The sequence below is a fragment of the Truncatella angustata genome (genome assembly GCF_020726525.1).
Source record: "Truncatella angustata strain MPI-SDFR-AT-0073 chromosome Unknown BKA67scaffold_1, whole genome shotgun sequence".
Taxonomy (NCBI): Eukaryota; Fungi; Ascomycota; class Sordariomycetes; order Amphisphaeriales; family Sporocadaceae; genus Truncatella; species Truncatella angustata.
This window is the reverse complement of record NW_025763381.1, coordinates 7,856,970-7,872,655: the sequence shown is the minus strand read 5'-3', so window position 1 is coordinate 7,872,655 and position 15,686 is coordinate 7,856,970. Positions and strand designations below refer to the sequence as shown.

At 48.9% G+C, this 15,686-nt stretch overlaps 2 protein-coding genes across 2 annotated transcripts; both read right to left on the bottom strand.

Annotated features, from left to right (window-relative positions):
* Positions 1 to 337: 337 nt before the first annotated feature.
* Positions 338 to 3,519, bottom strand: BKA67DRAFT_590324 (Pleckstrin homology domain-containing protein; the record flags this gene model as incomplete). The annotated part of the gene is made up of 3 exons (XM_046104578.1): positions 338 to 2,504; positions 2,558 to 3,215; positions 3,276 to 3,519. 3 exons carry the CDS (start codon positions 3,517 to 3,519, stop codon positions 338 to 340), a joined length of 3,069 nt encoding a protein of 1,022 aa, XP_045965441.1.
* A 2,301-nt stretch (positions 3,520 to 5,820) lies between these two features.
* BKA67DRAFT_81555 (uncharacterized protein) lies at positions 5,821 to 6,510 on the bottom strand. The gene has a single exon (XM_046109457.1). It carries the CDS (start codon positions 6,338 to 6,340, stop codon positions 5,987 to 5,989), a length of 354 nt encoding a protein of 117 aa, XP_045965440.1. The 5' UTR covers positions 6,341 to 6,510; the 3' UTR covers positions 5,821 to 5,986.
* Between the last annotated feature and the right edge of the window lie 9,176 nt (positions 6,511 to 15,686).

The following is a 15,686-nucleotide window of genomic DNA, read 5'->3' as shown; positions in this document are numbered from 1 at the left end:
AACAAAGAAACTGCTCGTCCAGGGCCTAAACCTAAAGGAGTAACAAGCGCAATGCTATGCAGTAGCCACAGAGAAAAGAAATCGTCAAGTGGTATCATAGAATGAAAACAGAGACTATTTTGGAGTATCAACCACATTCGAAAGAAATGGGACTCAATCCCCAAATAAATAGCGGCGATATATTGGATGAAGCCAAGGGATATCGTGTGCTGGGAGGGAGGGAAAAAACAAAAAGACAGAACCCTGTAGAGGTCGCTGGTCTATAAAAGATACGTTTGTAGGGTATCGAAAAGTTTGGTATCGATTAAAAATAAGAAAAAGCGGTATGAAGTGGCTTTTACGCCTCCTCAATGATACCCTCACCAGCAGCTTCCTCTCTCCATTCGCGACTCTTGTCAGTCAGCTTCTTTACGCCACCGACTCGTGCAGCCCACAAGCTTTCGATGGGAGTTCGGAAGGTGTATGCGCGTTGGCTGCTGATGACGCCAATTGCTTGAAGGACTTGCTTGCGGCTGTCACGCCCAAACACGGCGGGGTGGCTGATCCACTCTAAGCTGGCTTCAAGCTCGGCATCGAGTGCCGCAACTGTGTTCCCATCAATGCCACCAGAAGACCCAAGTGACAGGGCTTCATTAGATTGAGGACGCGGAAAGCCGTGGGCGACAGATCCATTGGCCGACGCAGTTGGTGAAGGTGTACGCCTACGCTCAGGGGTAGCGGATGCATCCGGCTCTAAACCAGGATGTGGTGTAGAAGGATGTGATTTGCTGCCTGGTGGAGGTGGAACTGGTGGTAGACCGCCCTTTCCAAGCCCTTTCAAGATTGATCGTGTTTCATTCAGTAATGTATGGGCGCGATCATGCTGACCACGGGACACAAGGGTCAAAGCCCGCGTAAGCATGTCAGATGTCAATAATTCCATACGGCGTTGCACGATACTTTGGTGTGGAGGGATGGGCGGGTTGTTCTGCCATGAGGACTTCTTCGAACTGGCTGTTGGCGGCAGCATGGTGATTGCGAGCAGAGATGGTCTGGGCAGATGCATCATTGTGCCCTCGCGAAGAATATCACCCCAGACAAGGTCTGCTTGAATGAGAGGCAATTCCTCCACAGAGAGTGTTCTTTGATCCTCTGAGTCCATGGGACCACCAAGCGCCTCAAGACCAGAAACAATGGTCTCCCATGGATCCTGCGGCAGCTGCTCCTGAGATGAAGTATCGGGCAAGATGACCAGTTGGACCAAAATATCTCGCTTGTCACCGAATCTGAGATCACCAAGCGAGGCTTCTGCATCCCGGCCCGTGGCCCGCTTAGTGACTTGCAACGCACCACTAACCTTGTGGAACTTGGCTGGAGACCCTTCCGGAAGCTTAAGCTTGAGCTTCACGTTCTGATGCGACAAAGACTGCATTGATCCCAAGCAGCCAGCCAGACACTCTCGCAACATCATCCAATCTTTGACATAAGTGTACGAAGCCTTGGTCCTCGTAGACAGCTCAATCATGGTGTCCGGCTTGTGCGTCATTCCAAGGCCGAATGAGTGTATTGTGATCTTGGCGGCTTCTGCTCGCGACACGACAAAGTCAACGCTGTCAACATCAGAAGTTGATGCATCGCTTATGAGCATAATGGTAGCGATAGGGTTGTTATGCTTGCGCTGCATGAGAAGATCCATTGCAACATTGGCGCCCTCCACCACGTCAGCACGATGGCTCTTCTGACCCACGGGCTTGATCGATGCGAGAACATTGTTCCAACCGTGCCACGCTTTAGTGGTCATACCGACAATTGGAACACCACCGCCTCCAGAACCGAAGGTTACCAAGCCCATGCGATCCCTTTCGCCAAGATTGCCAACCATAAATTTCAGTGCATCTCTAACAAGGTTGATTTTGACGCCCTGCATCGATGATGAAATTGGCACAACAACCACGACATCGATGGGAACATGAACCGACGAAAACAAGGGGCTCTTGGGGAAGTTGGTATACTCGGTCGGTGCCGTGGTTGTTGATTTTGGACCACCCCAGCCCGAGGAGGCAGCTGATGTCCGCCTGGGGCCGCCTTGTGATCGTCCCCAGTCATCCTCATCCGTCTCAGACGTCTCTGCGCGCTCATAGTCGGGACCTCTGACGGGTGATTGTTCTGTTGCGTTAAGGTCAAGAAGTGCCTGTTGCCAAAGCTTGAGCTGATTGCGATTGTCGAATCTCAGATGAAATGACGGCAGCTCGTTGACGGACAGGCTGAGAGTCAGGACGTTCTCGTCAATCGTACCAGTCTCTGCAACATCATTCAGGTGCTTCTTGATAAGTATGGAACCTTTGAGCGTGCATCTCGTAGCTTTGCGCGGCATGCCGTTCTCGTCCCACTGCTGAGCGGCTGCGGCGTTCTTCTTCTCCTTGACACAGATGAGCATTTCGGCGAATAAAAAGCATTCAAGTTCCTGCCAAGACACTTTGTCTTTTCCAACACGAAGAGTTCCGTAAAGTCGGAGCTTTCCAAACCTAAGCAGACCATTAGTTCATAAATCCGACAGTGGCGGCACATGGAAACCTACCTGTTGAAGTCCAACCCGTGCCAGTTGTCGACGCGATCTCGTAAGTTGTCCGTCATTTCTTGCAGGACTTCGGGGGACTCGTATGGATAGAAGCGAGGCTTGTTGCTTTTCGCTGGCGACGGTGGTCGCTGTGCGAAGGTCTCTTCAATGCGCATTGGCTGAACCGGCGCAACAGACCCTAAATCTTCCGGGTCCGGTTTCCATTTGTTGTCTGGAACCTCGACAGTGATAAGGCATGTCAGGGTTTGCTGCTGGCGAGACTTGTTAATGGTCGGGAATTCTGAGCGCACTGTCACGCTGGGCGCCGGAATAGGATTCCGCGCTATTCTTTGCGGGCTTGTGGGTGTTGTCTCCATTGCCTGCAGGTCATAATCATGCCGCCGCGCTGGTCCACTCTGAGTAGTTTCGGGGTAGCCAGCAGATGACGTGACTCCAGTCGCCTCACTGTCGCTGCGCGTGTGCCGCGATGTTGCTGCGAATGAAGATGGCGCCTCACGGCTATCCCGCTGACTTCCGCGCGCAGCGCTTTCGCGGCCATTGCTGGCTGGCGGCCCTCTGTGGCTGACTGGCTCATCCCAATGGCCCGCGGCGGGTGTAGGTGTAGGTTGCGACCTTGAATCGCTGGTTGATGCGGACCGCACCATATTGGTAATCTTTTCTGTACGGTCGGAAGACTCGTCAGCAATGAGTCGGGCAGAAGCCGGCGGTCTGTTCTTACCGATATCTAGTACATTGCCTCCACGGCTAGTATCCAGATGTAACGGCGCATTACATGACGGGCAGTATTGCGATTCAAATTCCCTGATAAATTCGTAGAAGCATGCTTCGTGTGAGACGTGTGAACATGAAAACTGCAAGATGCGCTCGCCACGCAACGTATGTTCAAGGGGCTCCTCGCACACAGCGCATTCACTGCCGACAAAGGTCCGCTCTCGCCGGTTGCGGCTACGGTCTGCACTCATTATGCTTGACATGGCCGTAGTAGAGTGCGGGCTCAGCTGCTTGACGGTGTCCCTGGATGTGGTCGACCTTAAAGAAGCTACCGAGCGATGCGAGGGAGCTCGCGGTGGAAACGCGCGGGACTTCCCAGCAGAGATGGAGTGGTCTAGCGCGAGTTCGAGTCAGCAACCGATACCATGGATAGTTGTGAGACATGGTAAATGTGGATTTTCAATTATCGGAGGCCACGAGGAGACTTACTCTTTTCGGGGAACGACGGCTGATCAAACCCACTGTCCCAATTGTTAGGTTTTTGTTGCTTTTTCTTGGTTGAGTTCAGCGAGCGTAGTGATCGGGCCTCTGATGATAGACTGCCGAGTATCCCAAGCTCGCGCAAGTTCGAAATCTGATCCCTAGTACTAGTTCGATGTTCTTTCCTACCCGATGGAGAACCTTGTGCCTTTGATGTCAATCGACTAAACATAGGGCAACGTGAGCAACGCAGGGAACGCGCAAAAGCAGAATAAAAGTATTAAGGCGTGACGTGCGGGTTGACACAGAGAGTGTCGCCCAAAGAGAGCTTGGTTTTCTTCTTTTGGGAGGTCGTGTTACAGATGTCCTTGCATACTCGAGCTGTGTTTCAAGATATGGGACTTTTCAATGCGGGCAACAAAAGGCCTCAAAGAGTGTGGCGCATCCCGGTGATGATGTATAAAAAGCCTCGCGGGGGTGACACAAGGACTCTTGATTACGTGTTGAGTCAGGCTGTTCAATGTCTGACTTGGTGGTCGTGATGAGCCTTCGTGAGTCTCGGGGATTCCCAGGCTCGTTGACTGGAGGCTGGTCGCTATTCGGTCGGGTCGGGCTGCTTTTGCGCTGGTTTGCTTTGCTTTGATTGGGGGTCAAGGAGCTCCAATCAATCAATCAATCCATCCGAAGAGGTCACTGGTTGGAAGCCAATCGGCAGTGGCCCTCACTTCACCCAGTAATTGACGAATTACTAGAACTCCCAGTCGCTAATTCTGGTGTCTGAGAAGACTCTGGCTGTGATAATCGGAAGGGACGAATTCCTTTGCACACTTTGTATATTGTGTTTCTTTTGTTTGCTTCTTGTTCCGCTGAAACAGGCAACCACCTGATAGATTATGTTCCCAGAAAAAAAAGAACTCTAACGGGGAAGACCACACAACAAATCGTCAATTGTCGTGTGCAACGAAGAGCATACAAACGGAAACAATCAAGGAGCAGGATAGAAGGGAAAATTGGGACCATGGGGGGTATTATTTCATTTGAGCGACTCTACCGTAATGCCCATTTGCAAATGACCAGGTAGGCCAGCCTAGAAGATACTAAGTTATGTACGGCTGGTGCTTCTGGACCCTCGTCGTTCCTCTTCCTTTCTCATGGTTTCGCTCGGTTGACCGTGCCCTTGAAGGAGCAATTGTCCAGTCCCAGCGTCGCTTACAACGGTAGAAGTGGAGGGTACTTGATTAGCGGATACTACATGTGGATGGGCATGTAGTGGTGGGGATACCCAGCAGAAGGATGGTACGGATGTACTGCCAGGGGTCTTAATTAGATAGAGTCATGCTCCTCATCCCTGGTTCGACCAGGGGGCTGTCGGCTCCTCCAAAGTCCTCACCTCATGTAAAAAGCCTATTCCAAGTATGGGATACTGTACGCAGGAGAACGGCAGGTTACATGGCAACATCAACATCACACTCCAGTAGGTATAGAAATGTACCCGATGAGTTCTGCTATGCAAAGCCGGGACACCACCACTAAAGCAAGCACTGGTCAGACTCCCTGCTTCCATGGCTTTGGATCTTGTCGAATTTGTTCGTGCACTTGAGCAAGGTGACTGCCGCATGCAGGAAAGTGCCTGGCCGGGACTGCTGGGCAGTTTATCAACGATCGCCGCTTGCGCGTGGGCGCTATTTTGACTGGCCCATTGGTGATGAAAAGCTGGGACAGATAAAGTCTTGACAAAGTGACCAGAGTGTCAGTGCTGTCCTTCTCTTGCTGGCAGTTAGGAGAGTCCTTCAGCATAGATTTTTCTCGCAGTATCGAAGGACTTTTATCGCGCGAAGCGATGTTGACCAGCCAATATGACTGTAAATTCAAAGGAGAGAGACTTGCTCGCACCCGGGTCAACACCAAACTAACCTAGCCTAGTTCGCTGCTGTTATTAAAGACGTGCCAGCACCTCATCTCCGCCCGGGTCAATGGGACCGGTTTGCTAGCTGCAGCATTTATCAGCGTCAGGAGCTACAGTAGACAAGTCAATAGCAAGATCGAGTGTGGTCATAACAGCTACTTGGTACGTAGTGTTGGCCATCGAAGGCGCCGGTCGATTTTCAGAGCACAGAAGGCGTTCCTGCCAGGCCGTTTAGGTTAGTGGAGTGACTAACGGAGCAAAAAAGATAGACATGCACGTCGGCGCCATGCCCACGTGGCTTGTAGCGTTTTTGGAGAAATTTTTGGGCAAAATCAGGGTGAGACTTCTGAAGCTAGCATATGGGGTTGCAATAGAGAATGATGACAGGAATCATGCAAACTGGGCCTCATTCTGCCCTTGAATTTCATTGCTCTCAAGGCTACGAAAGGAGTGGCTTCGGTGCTTCCTACAGCGGCGTCGAAGGAAATTTCCTTGATTGCGCCACTTCGTACAGAGTATACTTGAACACTCGGGTATCCAGACCTTGACAATGACCTCTTGAAGGTGCACGCACATATTATAAGTCCTTTCTGGAATTGACGCATTTGGCGCAAGCACATCTTGGAAAGATGCACAGATTTTACAATACAACTGAAAGAAAGAGACACTATCCGGCAAGCACGCATCTCAAATACATGCGCCTCTGCCGCTGGTTAAATGTTGGCCACGGAACCGGCCTATACATAGAGCTGTTCGTAGCATCTGCGCTTTGACTGCCCTGCATATCCGTCAAGAGCTACTGGACGACTTGTATCAAGAAAGCTTCCACAAGCGTCTGCATTGCATCGTCATATTCCATATCGTTATGGACTGATCAAGGCGAATTCAGTCGTGTCGTAGTCTTATTGTGCAGGACCTTAAAGCCTTGGTTGGTGAGACTTATCGGTTGTGTGAGACAGCGCTCAGATCTTTCCAGCCAACATTAATTTATATCGTTCAACTGAACCGCGTAAGGAGGGCCTCCTACTTTAGAACACCGTAATATCCGGCAACGGCTTCCCAAATAAACAATTACTTTCACTACAGTCCACTGTACTTCTACGGGTAAGCCAGTCACAGTCACCATCTGATTGCCAAAATAAGCTTTCAAGGTATTCGGTCTTTGGACAAATTTGTTCTGTTGGGGCAAGAAGAAATGAGTACTGCAACTATACTATTGTGATTAGAACCCAATTTTTCTCGCATTGCTACGTCAAGCTATTTTCCCCAAAAGGGGGGGGGGAGTTTTTTTTTTCAGATTTCAAAATTTTCTAAACACATAGATATTTATGTCATTATTACGGTAATAACTACAAACAAAACAGAAAGAAAAATAAAAGTGCGACAGGGTCGCGCCGCACGCCGCGGTCTCGGTACTGTCCAGGGCAGGGTCAACGAAGATAGGCCTGGCGGGCCTGGCACAGCCGTGGGGCAGGTCTTGCAGGTGTTTCTGATGTAGCGCTGGTGGGCCTAGTGCGGATCGACGTAAATATCAAATTTCGAGATGACAACTTGCAAGTAGGACAAATCGGAAGTTTAGCCAGCTTCCTGGAACACGTTGGGGAGACACGCGAAGTACTGACCCTTTACTTAGTTCTAGGAGTCACCCTGCTCGGCATGCCAGCTTTCGGGCTCACTTCAAACAGAGATCCATGTTGAGCGAGGGGCACTCATCCGCATGTAGAATGCGATCGCTGCCGGGGGCACCTGTCATGCTTTAGGATAATGCAGCAAGCTCCACTTCAAACTGTCAATTGTCCGCCTCTTGTCAATCATCTCTGCCGATCAATATCAGAATAATGTGTTTTACGGTTTTGACTTGGCAAGGTCCATGACTGAAAACTTACGATTCCAATTGATCTCGAAACTCAGTTGGCTCGACAAAGGCTAAGCAGAGGTGGAGTCGACTGCCAGCAGGCTGGCATTCTTTCTTGTCATTCTGTAGTTGTGGCGATCCTCGAGAGAATTACGCCATCTGGATCGTGCAAGAGTGAACGGTTTTACAACTGCCGGCAGCTCAATCTGCCATTGCCTCATTACAATGGTCTGATCAAAGATTCCCCTCAAGCGATCATCTTCTGCATTTGCATGTATGTCAGTATATTCTAAAAGCCACAATCGCAGTCGTAGTACTTTTAAAAACACCCACGCCGTCCAGCAGAGTATATTCTTAGCTGCATACTTTCCTTGCCAACTTGTTAACAAGCCTCACGTTATTCCGGGCAACACCATATTATAAGGATCTGCGATTGTCACTTTTGGTGATTCCGCTAAATGTCTAGCTTTCGTTCATACTCGATTGCCAGGTTGCCTGCCATAGTGCTTTTATTGAGATGCCACATGTAATTTGTGGAGTCTATCACTGAGATCGTGCTCGTGTTTCCAGCATTGTCCCAATGACAAGATCAAGGCAAAGCTGCGTTCCGTACACGCCACACAAACACAGGCCAAACTAGCAAGCTTCATTGTGGCTCTGAAAGTCAACGAGATGGATAAGAATAGAGTTCGACTACTGCATCATGTTAAAACGCCAAATACAATGAACCAACCTTTGCGGCGTCAAAGTTCTTCTATAACACCTTCGAAAAGTCACTTAACTTTTAAGTGTGCCTTAGCTGGCTTTCTTGCAATGCGTTTGACGTAGAGCCCTGCATTAGATTTCCCATACATTGCTAATGGTTCTGTGGGCTTCACAATTCGGTCTTGAGGAAGAGCTCTAGAAATGCAGTCCTGACTTTGGCAAGGTCGAAAAGAGTTAGCATTACTACTCCGCGTCAGGGCTAGTCGTCCAGCTCGTCAATGCTAACTTGATAAGTTAGTCTACCACGCATTGTCCGCCACTGGAATTCGCCGGCTGATTTACCCGTAACTGTTCCATCCAATCATGTCCATAGTCCTCATCAGCGAATTACCGGATTCGAGTTTTCAGGTGAAGCTCGATTGTACCAGTGTCTACCGAATCATGCTTCTTGAGCCAAACTATTCCGGCAACGAGCACGATGTGGGTAGTGATAATCAACTTGAGCACACCATAAGGGCGTAGTAGAAAATTCACCCCAATAGCATCAGGTAGTCCCGGTAACTCTGGGTGACCGGCAGGCAGCAGATCAGGAGAAGTGTATTCATTGGATTTCTGTCAATCTGGCATGACTCGATGGAAGAACGGGAAGGATTCCATGACTTGCCGAGCCGCTGCCGCTATGTACGTGTCTAAAATCTGCCTCTACCGGTAACCAATATGGTTGCAGCGAAGGATCTGGAGCCGTCGTCATCAAATAAGGGCATCTCAACTGTGGCGTGCGAAAGCTATACAGCAGGATCCAGCGTTGTCTTAATCAGCAATCCTCCGTCGGTTAGTTAGTTACATAGTAGACACGCGGGGGTTCTCACACGAAACACACGCGCCGCCCCGCCTTGTCGAACCAAATCTGGTGACTTTCAGGTACACTGGTTACATAGTACTAGACTAGCTGCTAACCTAGATTGTGCTTGCGGCTCTACGCGAATGACGCCTGGGAGAGGGACGCTCACGAGTTGCAAGGTTACATTTCGTCATCTCGTTAGTGAACGGTTGTTGTAAATTTTCCGACCGATAGCCACTTAATTCCCAGCAGTCCGTTCGCTCTTATTGACCCCTTAGCCCTTGCTGCGAAAGTGGCATCATGAAGTACTCATGTGACCTGGGCATGCGAGATCGAAAATAGCTGCGAGGCAAAGGATCAACAATATGCTGCTCGGAAATTGGTATTAGGTACAACATATCCTGGAGGATTGCCCACCAGCCACAATTGCTACATAGTAAGCACATCTTGAGAAGTGTAATGCCTTTTATGCAACCCAAACTCATTTCGTGAAATCCCTCTGTACTACATACCTAACGCCCGTTGAATCCTACCGTTACTGCCATGGGCTTCAGAACGATGCTATCTATCGCACGTGTTTATGCCCCGCTCGATGTACATACATGGTGAATTTCGACCCCGGCTCCTGCGCGAAGTTGAATTTGGTCACTCGACGGGGGGCCCCTAGGCATGTTACTCCCGGATCCGGAACAGTCTTCGTTACTGGTCCGTTTCTCCCTTGCAAAAATTATCGACATTTGTGACACGAACATGGAGAGCCTGTCGTTATAGGCAATGGGTTAATCATTATCACTCCTCAATTTTCGCGACCATCGCGACTTTTGTTTCGCTTCACTCTTACACACCGTGCCCAAGACGCAATAAGCGAAACTTTGTGTGAGGGGTCATTTCTCCTGCCTCTCCACCAGCGGACATTGTCAACTTGAGATCTGCCCAGGGATTATCGTCTGTTCTTTCCTCACTTGAGAAGCTCTCTTCGGCCCCAGGATCTGTGTTCCGGGAATGATGGCTTCATTGAAGAGGAGATGCCAAGAGGATCTAGTCATATCACCTTGAGGATAGAGCTTCTTGCCGGCAGGATCGTGCGACAGTGCGATATCAGGAGGACTCCAAAGGAATGCCGCTTTCTTAGCTTCTAGGTGAACTGTCACGAATACTGTAACATTGGACAATGTGGCACTCTTGGGCTCTTTGTCGTAATCAGGTATCCTCTCAACAAATATCAAGATAGTCAAATTTTGCGCCGATCCTGAATCTACGACAAAATCTCCTTCCCGAAAGAAATTCCGAATCTAGATTCTGTTACTTCACCGATCATCTGGTTACAACTCCCAGCAACGTGAAACAAAGCAACCACCCTTCAACACCAGGCAATCTACTAGGCCCCCCGGCTTGGTCGTCAATGAAACTAGACCTCAGAACTCAAATTGTTTCCGAGTTCGCCTGGAGTCTCAAGGCCGATGCCCGGATGTTGAATGGTGATTCGTACAGAGTACTTTCCCCACATATTCGGACTGATATCCAGACAGGGAAATTAATACAGGAGATGGTCTTCGCTCATAGCACCGCCTCTGGCGTTGATGTTGCACGTGAATGCACGTACCAGGTTCACGACCCTGTTGGGATTCAATCAAATCCTCCTAGCTTTGCGGCAAAGTCGCAGCAAAGGAGATCGATGAACCTTGACCCAAACCGTTGAACTCACACCATATTTTCCCTGGCCTGTTGACCCAATCAGGAAGCTGTTGTAGAATACTTGACCATATGGCAGCGTTTCTTTTGACTTGTCATCGCTGTAGTGTTACCCACGGATCCTGACCAACCACTGATGCGCGGGCCTCATGGGGTTCGACTGATAAACTATTCTCGGACTGCTGGTTGTGTCTGCATTACATCGAAAGGTAACGCATGTAGCGCGATGCGAGGGTATTGGTACACAGGGATTGTTCTTGATACCCGCATCTAGACGCCGCGCTACGCACTGTCTACCGGCAGCTGTGGCGCATCGTGAACTTCGTATATGACGCCTGTTGCGGCAAATGGGCATTCTGCCTTATCGCCAGTGACCGAACGGCTCCACGCAGCCATGCACTTCGAAGGAACGAGGCTGCTATTGGTGTGCCTGTCGAGGGAAAATCCCCATCCTTATCTTCGTCCCATGCTGACTCTCCGCCACACTCGTGACTGCAATGCTCACGTTGAGACAGTACATTTCATACGAGTATATTTCATAACAGTACATTTCATTTTGCAGGATCTGTCAGCACACGCGCGCATATCTAGGCCTACCATCGGTGACGAACAGACAGACACCCGATAGCTAAGCCACTATACAGCAGCCCGTATGCATGACATACTTCGGATGCGGCATCTTGGCCATAACCATGCCGGTCCCGCCCAGGGGTGAGATCTGAGCACATGGCAGGCAAATCCTGAGATACGCAGGATGCGATGCGTACACCTTCACTGCCACCACGAGGTTTGAGCTGCACAAGCGCCGCATCAGATTGCCCCGTGGTAGGATGTACGGTTGCTCGCTTGCGGAAAATAGGCATCCCGTGTTGCGCAAGTGTAGGCCAGCGAGCCAGCAAGCATGTGATATCTCGGCTTCCTGCCATGCTCCTTTCCCATGATCAGCTACGGCAGACAAGATCAAAGCTAAGTAATGTTGAGACAAACCAGGCAACAAGTCGTGTAGTGAAAAGAAAATGCATCCATGGGACAACTTTCAGGGGAAGTCATAACGTGTTAGACGGTAGGAAGTATGACTAGAATACTATCAAATTATCACGTATCATCATACACTATCCCTCATAGAGCCATTTGTGCCACTACGACAAAGATATTGTGGTAAGCAGCCACATCCAATCATTACGTGTGGTGGTAAAGCAGCTTCTTATTGCTCACCCGAGCAGCTCAGTTTCACACTTGATGCAGAAAATTGACAGTCGAGGAAATGTGAAGGATGAGGCTGTGATGGTGATGATCTGTGTACACTATCACGACACTACTTGTCAGCGGGCTAGAACGTTCGACGACCACTCGTGCGACATGTCTTCGTGATAGTAGGGTGATGATGCTGAGACGCATATCGTGTGACTATGATCCGTCTGCTTTTGCAAATTTAGAAGTCTAGAAGTACATGTGAGTCTTTGGGCTTGTCCATGGAGGATGCACCGGTCTAGATTTTGGTCACGAGGGAATGGAAACAGTGACAATGAGAGTGTCTTCCTCGTGTAAACTATCACAAAAATAGGCCTCTCGGTCGTTAACATAGCAACCTCCAGTCCACCAGGAATCTCATAGTGCCACTAGTAGGGAAGTACTCAACTAGAAAGTCAACCTGCTGACTTTGTTGCAAATGTTCGAAACGCTTCGACTATGGGTAAGCCCAACGACTTACCAAGGCGGACAAGAGATCATCGCTAGACCCCAAGTTCAGCTGGCTTCAAGTTTGTTGCTTGTATGCTGGTATCAGCTATGTACTAGAACTTCGTGTCACATATATAGATCCTCTTACTATGGATTATGCCAATACAGACGACCGTTAATCCACCATGACTGTCAGTACATCAGACATGCGTTGCGCTTAACATCACCCCTGGTGCCAGACCGATGTATTGCCAAGCTATTCTATTTGTAATCTTGTCACGCATACAACCTATGTCCGAGTTGACGAAATCGGCCTCCTGATCTCTAATGGTCCCAGAGAAGATTCCAACGCGAAATCCCAATTTGATAGTACACTTTGGATCGCATAAACGGAGTCTGCTGATTACTTTTATGAGCGGCCCAGCAGTGCAAGGCGCAGACTATCTAGACGTAAGGACCCAGGAACGTGTTAAGATAGCGTATATATATCAATTGAAACCAACGCTAGAAGTTGCCAAAAGGATTAGGTTTCATATAACACCCTCAGTGATGAATAAAATAGATAGTGGCCGTGAAGTCAGTCTAGGGCATAGAGTACAGACCGCGTAGCAACACAGCCTTGGAATCTATGCGAGTTTCTTGCCTGACCTAAAGATGCCTAGATTACCTTCATACAGATAACGAGTGTAACGCTTTTCCGAGGCGATTGTTCCATGGAAGCATCTGCGATAATTGGCGTGGGACCGCTCAAGCCGCCGCCGACAAAATAACGGTAGAAGTATATCAATCCACAACCATATTGCTCGCGTTTCCTGTAATATATGCCGAAGTGTAATTATTATCGTTTCACTCAGCTCCAACGCATACAACAACCTGCCACGCGGCATGATAAATTTTCGCCATGATCGATATTTGACAGCTTCGCTCAATATCGTCATTCTGACTGATGCAGATGGCACTTATACACATGATTCGCGGCCCTTCACGGAACATAGGTGCCTGAGAGTTGCCTCCAAGTTCGGTGGGATTGAAATTTTCTTTTCATCGGCCTCATTCCCTTCCGAGGTGTGCTTCACAAAGACAAAGGCAAAAGAGGTCATTGTTCGAGCCCCTACTATAGAATAATGCTCCGTACCCGACCTTAACCGACTATCCAGTTGGGCCCCATTTTAGAGAATGTGATTATCATCTGACAGCTCCCCCTGGTGTATTGCCAACGATCTGATTTCACTCAAGGCCAGATAAGCAAAATCATGCTGGTACAAAATCATCTCAGACGATCTGAGTCAGTTTTGAAAACTTCAGACTATGAATTTGGTGGCAAGCCAGGTCACAACTTCTATACAGTGAACATTTCGCGACTCGCAATTTAGTGCTACCTTTTGGGCAACGGCCTATTAGTTGGCGGTATATGGACGCTTCATAGTCCACCCACCTTAAAGCTGGGTCCTCCAGATAGAATGTTACAATTCCGTATCAAGAAGGAACTACCGTACAATTAGCTGTCACGCATATATAGAATTATGGATACACATATTAAGTTTCCCATGCCAAAACTCGATTTGCTCTGTTCAAAACGCTTTAGATTAAAAATAAAAATAAACCATCGCTAGTCGCAGTTCTGGGAAACCACAGCCAGATATATGTAAGCTTGCTATGTTAGGCGCCATTTACTTCCCCTTTCGATGGGCGACCTAATGGAATTCGTTTCAGCACGTCAGTTGGAGATATCCATTTCGCGAGGTGATCTAATAGTGTTTATCTCCAGGCGTGATATATTCCCATCTATCTCTACGCGAGCCGTTGGGACTGACGATATATAACTATACCTAGTGTGTTACTGGCTCTTCTACCTTGTCCAGAACTTCTCCAAATCCGACTTCGTGAAAACCACAACGCAAACGTGGATGTTCATTTGGTCGATATATGTTATGCGCTCGCAGCCATAGCGACGACATGATCGTGGAGCGATAACGCAAAGTGCGACACGGAACAAGCTCTATTACCATGAATAACCCAGTCGATACACCGATGCTGGCCCATACAGCGGTCCTGAGTCTGTGACCAAGATCTAGTCGAGCCTGTACCGCTGCAGTAGAATTCTGCGAATGAATCGGCTTTCGCTCTTTCGGCTAGCTTGAGGCAATCGAAGTCCAGATTCCAGGACTCCACATGAGCGCTGTCGTGGACAATGGTGAGCGATGGGAATATGTTACAGTTCAAGGACTTGTTTACAAAAAGGGTCAGCCATGTGCCCTCTTCAAGACTTCGGGTCGACTGACGTGTTCATGATCCCACTCAGACAAATTTCGACCGCCCCGCGGAGACTTAAGAACGCGCCGGAAAGGAGAGTATTGATATTGTTGTAGCCCCTTGTTGCTGTAACCCCCAACGTGGAATTAAACCAGAAGGTAACGTTTGTATTGCCACATATATGTAGATACCCAACGGTCTCAAGGTCACGGACCTCAAATCATCGAGTACAAATTATTCTTCAATATAATGCTTTCTCTTACACTTTTTAGCCCCTTGAAAGACACTAAATTTGGAGGAGTCACCCCGCCGTTCACGGGTCACACTGGAGCTTTCAGCAAGATGTTCAAAGTGCGACGGCCTGATTTTCACAGTACCCTGGGTCTGCCAGAACGGAGAGGCAGCTCGGATAAGCAACCGACAAAGGAGTCGAGCTGTTACCATATGAGACTTTTCGTCCACTTGGCAGTTCCGACAGCTGTGAGGCTACTGAGATTACATAGCGGGAATTCGCGCTGTTATGAATGATCTCGAGGCCATCTATGGAGGCTAATACCGGGAGTTATGGACAGGCAACAACGCTGTTGAGGGATCCGAAGGTTATGAGATCCGTCAACTCGACCAGGGAGAGGCTGGAATATCTGCCGAGATTGGAAATATCAAGGACTGACAAGGCCGCAATGTTACTTCAATTGAGAGTAGTAAACATAGGAGCATTATAATGTGACCTCAGGAAAGCTGCTAATATTTAAAACCGTCATCGCATTAGAGCGTTGCTTTATGTGCTATAATTCGCAAGGTGCCGGAATGAGACCCCCCCTTACCAGACGCGACAAGCATCGTGATATCGGGCCCAGAACACGTTTCGGGCGGCTATACAATTGTTTTGCAACAGTGTCATAAATCATGTTAAATTCACGCCAACCGAATTTGCGGCGTTCTCATTTGATTCACTGAAGTTTGGGGGTTATCACTCTCAGTACGGGGTAAGCCACAGACACGAGAG